The 9,176-nt window shown below is 40.2% G+C and overlaps 1 protein-coding gene across 1 annotated transcript; it reads right to left on the bottom strand.

Moving 5' to 3' along the window:
• Positions 1-2,436: 2,436 nt before the first annotated feature.
• On the bottom strand, positions 2,437-5,184 carry LOC132520454 (cytochrome c-like). Its single transcript, XM_060149200.1, has 2 exons — positions 5,132-5,184; positions 2,437-3,073 (listed from the first exon to the last, which is right to left on the bottom strand). Exon 2 carries the CDS (start codon positions 2,644-2,646, stop codon positions 2,437-2,439), a length of 210 nt encoding a protein of 69 aa, XP_060005183.1. The 5' UTR covers positions 2,647-3,073; positions 5,132-5,184.
• Between the last annotated feature and the right edge of the window lie 3,992 nt (positions 5,185-9,176).

Raw genomic sequence — 9,176 nt, 5'->3', positions numbered from 1 at the left:
CATGGGGTCAGTGGGGAGGAGGGGGCATCAAAGATGTGTCAAGAGATTCAGCTCCACCAGGATTTCTCTACTCTACCTGCTCAATCTAGACCATCGTGTTCCCCCATTCTGACTCTTTCTTCCAGTGTACCAGACACAGAAGTACCTCCCACGGGGTCAAAAATTATAAAATATTTTTAAAGAATGTAATCAATCCAAAGTCCTGTGTGACCCAGCAGATTTTAAACCTGTTTCCAAAGTTAACCCCTGCAGCACGATGTAGAACGGCCTCAGCCCCTACTTTTCTTTGCTTCCACCTAACTTGAAACTTAACTTTTATTAAAAGTTTAAGTCACACGTTCTTGGACACGTACTCATACTTGCAGATCGGTCTAAAGGGTGTAGACAAGGTCTATGGCCAGTGTATTATTAGTAAAGAACAAGGACCTTATTAGAGACCATCAGGCGTTTGGATCCAACATAATTACTGAGCTCTGCACTGCCAATTCTCCTGTCTTTCCCATAACCACATACGTGGATATGTTATCATTCCCACGAGGCAGGCCATAGAACTGAGGCTCAGATATGTAAAGGAACTAACCCAGGTCCCACAGCTACTTTAAGTGGCCAAGAGTGGGTCCTAAACACCAGTCTCCTGACAGAGGCGGTGTTATTCCACCACTAGAAGATTGGCTACAGGGGTGACCTACCCTTAGGTCATTGTCATTGAGTTAAAAACGACAGCTCTCAACTCCCAGCTGATGCATGTGCTGTGATATGTGCTTCCAGTGGAATGTTTCTGCTGCTGAAATTGATCACCACCTTTCTAAGCTGGTGGAGAGAATGTTTTCAGTTTAAAACAGTGTCCTACACATAGCCCCATTGCAGGTATGGCAACCCTGCTCTTACAATGGCCTGAAGTGAACGATGAAAATTCTGAGAGTAGCACTAACCATGTTCTTAAAGATGGCTGTGTGAACATGTTAGGAGATTTTACAGAAAGGTAGCGATTAGTTATTATTGAACCACTGGTAAGAGGTGGCTTCCAATAACAACAAAAAAAAGTTCCTTTAAAAATGCTGTTTAAACTTGCTTTTGGATAGACCACCTTTATTGAGATTCTGAGGTGGCTTACCTTGTCTTTCACGCATATGGAATAACTATACCATGGGAAGAAAACCAACAATTCTTTGTATTTCTGAACACAAAATAGGTAGAAGTGGGTTTGCTTTAAGAAGGACTTCTGATCAATGAGCCTGGCTAATAACTAGGAATGGATTTCCAAGGCAGTTGGGCATCCTTTTTTGAAGGAGGGTGGGGAGAAGGGGGTGAACTAACAGTGGTTCTAAAGTTGTGCTACAGAACTGGTTTCCACTCTCAAAACTCATTTCCTCCCCCAAGGTACAATATAGTTTCCTAAGTCATAAAGAAAAAGAAGGAACTGTAAAATAATATTTTTGGAGACTACTGGATTCTAAAGTTCCTTTAATAATTTTTCTTCTTTCTTTATTTGTTTGTTTATTTATTTTTGATCCATGACTTTGTTTTTAATTATCTTCAGCCTTAGGATCACATAATTTATAAATTTGTGCTGATGGTATATCTCATCTAATCTTTCTAACAAGTTGGCAAAAGCACCATTGCCAATCATGCATATATGGTAATGCTACAGTTGCATGTGTTTTTGAATAGCTGTTTAAAAGACAATCCTGAATTATAACTTAGTTTGACTTGGTAAAGAATTCATAAGCAAAGTTTGCTGCGATAGCTTGTGATGCTAAATTTTAAAAGCATTTGATCTTATAGATCACCTATGAAATGTGAGAAGTATTAAGTATTCTTTATTTGATATTATACATAAACCACACTAAAATGCCTTTCATTAAGTAAAAGACAACATTTTAGATACAGGGAATTTTAATTTAATTGGCATAGTTAAGACCAAAAAGATAAAGTGGACATTGCCAGCTTATCTTCAGCCCTTGCCTTTAGCAGGCTAATGAACACAACGTGAAATGCAGGTGAGTCTTACTGTTCTATGAGACAGTGAAGGGATAGCCTCTGTATTTAAATATATTAATATAACCAGTTATATAAATTTAAATATAAAACCAATTTCCTGTAGGTTTTGAGATGGCGTTCACCATCTCTATGAAGAGTTGAACATCAAGTCCAATCATATCTTTAGAAGGGGAAAACGGGGATAGTACTTCCTGAGCTGGAATTAGTATCAAAATTCAAAAAGTTGATCATATTAATTTAACTAGGAGTCAATCTATATAAATCAGGGCCATCCAAAAGAAATATCCTACCAGCCATTCATGATTGGAATTCTGGTGTATGAGGCCAATTTAAATACGGTACACATAAAACAAAAGCCATGAGACACTTCTGTTTTGTAATAAGACAATGGCCAACTATTACTCATTAGAAGCTTTTTTGAGATAAGCTATCAAGTCAGCCCCTTCTAATGCCTGTGAAAATCATTTTTGTTCCAGGGATGTACTTCTTGGGATTCTCCATATACCCCATCAGTGTCTCCTCTCCCCAAGAGATGCCTTTGTTCTTGCTGGCATCTGTGTAAGAAAATCCGGGGGCCTGACCTGTCTTTTGCCCAGACAGACCATGGAGATTTGGCCCAGTCTTGTGCTTGCCTCTCTTTTCCATGGTATGGCACTAGGCCCGCTTCTGAACTAAAATCTTCTTGCCCTTCTCAACACCACCCATTTTTATTTTTTATTTATTTATTTTTTTAAAATAAATTTATTTATTTATTTATTGTATTCATTTATTTTGGGCTGTGTTGGGTCTTCGTTGCTGTGTGCAGGCTTTCTCTAGTTGCGGTGAGCAGGGGCTACTCTTTGTTGTGGTGTGCAGGCTTCTCATTGCCGTGGCTCCTTTTGTTGTGGGGCACGGGATCTAGGCGTGCGGGCTTCAGTAGTTGTGGCATGCGGGCTTCCGTAGTTGTGGCATGCGGGCTTCAGCAGTTGTGGCTAGCAGGCTCCAGAGCACAGGCTCAGTAGTTGTGGCCCACGGGCTTCGTTGCTACGCGGCATGTGGGATCTTCCCGGGCCAGGGCTCGAACCCGTGTCCCCTGCATTTGTAGGCAGATTCTTAACCACTACGCCACCAGGGAAATCCCCAAATCACCCATTTTTAGACCGTCCATTTTTCATGCAAGATACAAAGGTTCCTGCTTGGGAGCAGGACATCCTGCTCTCCAAGTCCAAGGACCCGCAGGCCTGAGCCTGTGTACCGGTAGGTTCCTCTAATTCTAATGACATTGTTAATTATTTACTCTCTTTACAAATAAGGAAACCAAGGTTCAGACTGGCTGTGTAACTTGTCTAAGGTTATGGAATAAATGAAGGGACTGGAAATTTAACCCAGATTTGCTCAACTCCAGCTCCAATGGATCTTTCCACTTCGTTGGAAAGTCCCTCCGAACAATGCACGGTTTACTGGTGAGGAATCCGAGGCACAGATAAAATAAATAGCTTAAGAGATGCTGTGCAGTCAGTATGTGATTGAGGGTCACCATGTGAAATGTTCAGGAAGCCACATCTTTTTTCCTTTTAAACACTTTGATTTAGCTTATGAAAGGTCACAGTCTGTTACTTTTAGAGATTTTCCGGCTTTGGGGATTGGATTTTATTTTTCTTGGCAGCGTTCATATTTGAAAGCAGTATATTTGACACCGCTTTCTGGATTTAACTTGAAACAAAGGAAGCAACATTATACCCACGCACCCTGTTCCCTTCCAAATTATGAACTCAAAAGTTAACTTTCTGCTCAGGACATCAGCGTTTCTGAATGGGTAAGGCCCAAGTAGAGCCCTTTGCTGTTTTTAGAGTCAAGAACAGATCTTCCTATTCAGCAAGCTATAATCCCCACTTGGCCCAGCCATCAGAAGTGAGAAAAGGGGAACCCTTGCACTAACAAATCCCTGTTGATAAAACAAATCTTTTTTCATGAACATTCTGTCTTTAGAAAACAAGTAGATAGAGCACTTGTTAGTTAATAATAAAACGAATTCTTCAGTGACTACCCAGATGAATGAATATTTTTGAAAGGCATGGGGTATGTAAGGAATTTTAATCCAGCCTCCGTGTTCACTCCCCACACAACAACTGTAGAGAAACCACTGGCCTCTGAATGATGAATGGCCCCAGACTCAACCAGGAGGGAAAACAAGCCCAGTCCTACAATGTGGCATCTCTCTTTTTAAATTCTTGGGTGGACTTCTATTTTGGTTGTAGCTGATGAGTGGGCTCAGTTAAAGGGCTTTGCTAGCTCATCTTTAGCCTTTAAAAAGTTCTATTCGTTAATTCCAAATTAATATTTTAGGAGGCTCCAGGCCACAGGCTAAAAGAAGTCAGGAAACTGAATTAGTAAATGACAGAGCAGTAATCAGCTTAAATGAGACTTCTTCTTCCAGTTCTTTGCTTGTGGATGACACAGAATTTCTGAGCTTAGAAAAATCTCTTTTCTCTGCAGGCGGTACTGTGGGGATACCAGAGATGCGGTTCCACGATCATAGTCTTATCCATTTATTTTAGTCTTCTACCACAATACTCCACGCAGGCATCCCCACCCTCACCCTGTGCTCTGTGCTATCAAACCCTACTTGCTAATCAGCCAGGTTGAACGAAGGGTTAAGGCTGCAGCCTTCCATTCCAGTAGATGCTGCAAACATACGCGTTCACTTTCTCTTCTGCAGTCAGCCCTGTAGCTCTGCAAAGCCTTCAGCATTTGCAGAAGCATTATTTCCTCCCACCTATGTCTGGTTTAAACTTGCAGCTGACCAGGTTCTATAGCTCAGAATTCCAAACTTAGCCCTGTGGGGTCTTACCTAGCATCTGTCCCTCTTCCGCTGCTGAATTTGTTTCCCCTGCCCTGTCCTGAAAAGCCTCAGGGCCTCTTGTAACCTGGATGCTTCCGCCCCACTGGAAGTTAGAAGCATCCTCACCGGCTGCATCACTGCACATTTCCCTAGTAACCTTGTTTTTTCCCTTCAACTCAAACTTCTCCAAACAACACCATCTCTGCTGACCCTGAATTTCTCTAGCCCTCTTTAACAGCATTTCCAACCAGCCACGCCAGGAGAGAGACTGCAGAGGGCAAATTGGGGAAAGAAGGTTTGGGAACTCACCTGCACAGCTGCGAGGCTCAGATACAGGATGGGGCTGCCCGCAAACTTCCCAGGGACCATCTGCAGCCAAGTCTCTTGGCCTTAAAGCGACAGGGCACTTTTCACCATATAAGGAAGACAGTTTCACTTGTCTGCTTGGGGACCTGTTTGGGCAAAGCATCTCCTTCTCTGGACATTGCAGAGGCTTAAGCCTTCTGGGGGCATCTGGTACCTGTCAGTTTGAGAGGATCTGTACATAGTAGGCAGTTTGATAACTGCTGGATAAGGCACAACAATGGTGTTTGGCAGGCCATTTTCAAAGACCGGAAAACCCTTTATACGGGGCTTGCCCCCTACGGAAAGGGTTTACAGTGATTGGGAAGTCTTCCTCAATGATAAGAAAAGGCTCTGCTTCTATTTCAGGTTTGGCTTCCTGGAAATCAGTGAGCTTGCTCATCTCAAAGAGGAGAGGCAGTTGGACCCCCTTCCTTGGACATTGAGACAAAAGAGAGAGGACAGCAGAGTGGTGGTGGGAGATTTTGGTTGTTCCAGACGCGTTAGCATTGCTCCCTAAAAACAGGCGAAATAGAGATGATTTTGTTATTTCAGCTAGCAGAGGCCCTTCCTAAACAGACACACACACCCCCAGTTCTCCACCAAAGCCATCTCCACTCCTGAGCACCCCTTTTGGACCCCTTGGCTAAAGCCCACAGTTGAAGTCTGAGGAGTGCTTTTATCTTAACTGGCAGGGATAAGAATGTGTTTTAGCAAGAGCAAACAGTTTCTGTGCATGATTTCAAATGCAGGTCTGGCCTGTTGGTTTGAGGTGTATTGAAAGCAATTATAAAATGTTAGATTTTGAGAAAAAAAGTGGAGCTCAATTTAGTTATCACTTGGATGGTCACACACTTTTCTCTTTTTTTTTCCCTTTGTATATTTAATCAATGAACTAATTTTTTATTGAAGTATAGCTTATTTACAATGTTGTGTTAGTTTTCGGTGTACAACACAGAGATTCAGATATATATATATATATATATATATATATTCTTTTTCAGATTCTTTTCCCTTATAGGTTATTACAAAATAATGAGTAGAGTCCCCTGTGCTATATAGTAGGTCCTTGTTGGTTATCTGTTTTATATATAGTAGTGAGTATATGTTAATCCCATCTTCCTAATTTATCATACTCCACCCCTTCCCCTTTGGTAACCGTAAGTTTGTTTTCTATGTCTGTGGGTCTATTTCTGTTTTGTGTACAAGTTCATCTGTATCATTGCCCCTCTCTCCCACACGCACTTTTTTCTTCACCAGAAACTGAATATTATCTCTTTATTGCCAGCTGACTATGCCTAATATTTGGTGTCTGTACCACAGATTTTGGATGAAAAAAAAAGTAATTTGGCCCCTGATTCTATAGTTTCATACTACCTTCATATCTTACCTTCTTACATAGATTTTGACTCTTTAAGGACAAAGGCCACTTCATAGCCTTCCATACTCTGCTTAACACCTAGCATGGAACAAGCATAGAGCAGACTGGGAAATACTTATTGGATTAAATCAGTTGAATGGAACCCGGGCTCTTTGTATAAGGTCTACCTACCCAGTTTTATGAATAAAATGGGGTTTTACTAAATTACTGTTATAAATAAAGCCATGATTTCCCTTCCTGATCATCTCTTTTATATCAACTAGTATTTGTTTTCCATGCCATCACATTTTCTTCAAGGGCAAAAGTTCAAGGAATTTCTTTAAAAGTAATCACTGTGATAAATTCTTTGACCCAGCAATCTGATTCCTAGAAATTTAATCTGAGGAAATAATTATACAGAAGCAAAACATCTGATAAGTAGAGATGTTCATTGCACTGCTGTCTGTAATAGCAAAAGCAAGAGATGACTTGAAGGCTCGAAAGTCATTTATACATCAATAATAATAGTTCACATTTATTGACTGCTCACCACGTACCAAGCACCATTCTAAGCACTTTATGCAAATGAATTCATTTAATCATGACAAACCGGTGTGGTTGGAATTGTCATCAACATCGTTTTAAAGACCAGAAAACTAAGGCACAGAGGTTGCTAAACTTACATTTGAACCGGGGTGTTTTGGCACTAGCACTTAGACTAGCACCATCCTATGTTCTCATCAGGAGCATTATAATGGGCACTGGAATAGACAGAGTAATAAAATTAATCAAATGGTCTTCGTGCAGCCATTAAAAATAATAATTATGAAAGTGCTATACAAACATGGAACCATGCTTGTGATATAAAGCTGACTGAGAGAAACAGAAGATAAAATACCCATGATTGTAACTAGCTAACTATCTATAAGAAATGGAAGGCCATATGCAAAACTGAAAATAGCTGTATAGTTCATAGTGTTGGACTACGACATGATTTCTTTAAGACTGTCTTAAATGTTATTTACCATTTTCATTTTTAAATTACTAAAAATTAATTCTTGCTACAAAAACACTGACCTTGGCATTCTTTTGGCTCTTAGCTTGTCTAAATGACGCTATCAGCCTAGATTAGTGAGTGTCAAGAGGTTCTCTTGATGGTGCCATTATCCCAGGGGAGCTCTCTGCCTGAGTGACTCACTGCACCTGGGGGTGGGGCCTGCATGAGTCACACGCCACACACCTGCGCTACCATTCAGTCGCCCTTGAACTGACTGTACGTCAAAGTGATATCCTACAATGTCCATTTTCACTGAATACCTTATGATTTGTGGATCTTGTAAGGATAAAGCATTATGTGATACTGATGGTCAGGAAAGATGTCTCACAAACATGCTTCCTTATGTGGGAAGACTTTCAGCGAGAGATTCTCTGATGATGTTTTTCAGTAAACAAACAGATATGTCTCAGAAGATGGGCCTATTTTAGGAATAAAGAGGGAAACTTTGGTGTACGTTAACTAGCAGTTAAAAAATTATATGTATTGCTTAAAGCTGTTGAGGCTTGTATGAAGTGAATATATTTATACCTTATAAGGTATTGCAAAATCAAAGAAGTTAAGCTGTAAAAAGCAAACTGAAAACTTGCATCAGGAGGCATTAATATTTTTGTAGCTTTTGACTCAGTAATCAAATTTTCTTTCCCAAAATTATTTCAGAGAATTTCTCTCATGGGAGAAGGGAAAAGAAAGGGAGAGGAGACCATGTGATTCCAAATGAATGTGTAAATACATCAAGACTTAATAAAATGCTTAAAGGAAAGTAATAGATTTTTTTCCTAATAAAATGTTAATAATGTAAACTAAAATTTATCTAGTAAAGATGTAGATTGATCAAACTTATTTAATATTCTTTTTAACTAAATACAAATCAAGTAATAGTATATTACCCATTTTGGAAAGGAAAAAATGAGTATAACAAAAACCAAACAAACAATATAAACAGGTTGAGTAGAGTGGTTATTAATCCTCTTGTGGTCACAAATCCTTTGCACATCATGGTGAGAAGCATCAGTAAAGATATATCATTTTACGTGTGTTATTTTTATGTTCAAGCTTAAGGTTAAGCTTATTCTTAGGAATGTCAAAGTTTTTTTTGCAATTTACATTTGTTTTACAGTTTTATAAACTGTCTTTCCAAAAATCCATGGACGCCGATTGTAAAAAGTGAAAAGGGAAAGTTCCCTCTAGAGACGCCTGGAGGTATGTCTTAGGGGTTATGGTGGAGCCACAGGAACACGTCAACCCCATCATTCCCCCCTCATGCAAAATCCCCGAGGAGCCAATACACACAAGGAGCCTCAGATTAGGAACAAGAGTATAACGCTGCTGGTGGCTGTAAGAGAGCTCTGCACCCCACTAAAGAGTTGCTGAAGGCCAGATTGGAGCCAGGACTACATCAGTGACCCAGCTCACCAGGATTCACAGCCCAGACCAGAAACCTCTTACTCTCTCAGGAAGCAGCTTGGAAGGAAATAAGGAGGAGCAGGCTTGGCTCGGAGAAAGTGGATAAAATACTGTTTTACTCAGGCATCTACTATTTATGGTTTGATATATTTCCTTCCATATACTTTTTTATGCTTACACAAAAAAATTAC

Source organism: Lagenorhynchus albirostris, chromosome 5 (assembly GCF_949774975.1).
Source record: "Lagenorhynchus albirostris chromosome 5, mLagAlb1.1, whole genome shotgun sequence".
NCBI lineage: Eukaryota > Metazoa > Chordata > Mammalia > Artiodactyla > Delphinidae > Lagenorhynchus > Lagenorhynchus albirostris.
This window is presented reverse-complemented; position numbering and strand designations above follow the sequence as displayed.

Excerpts from the sequence above, each read along its gene's own strand:
- LOC132520454 (XM_060149200.1), bottom strand. The coding sequence starts at position 2,646 with ATGGAAAAGAGAGGCAAGCACAAGACTGGGCCAAATCTCCATGGTCTG.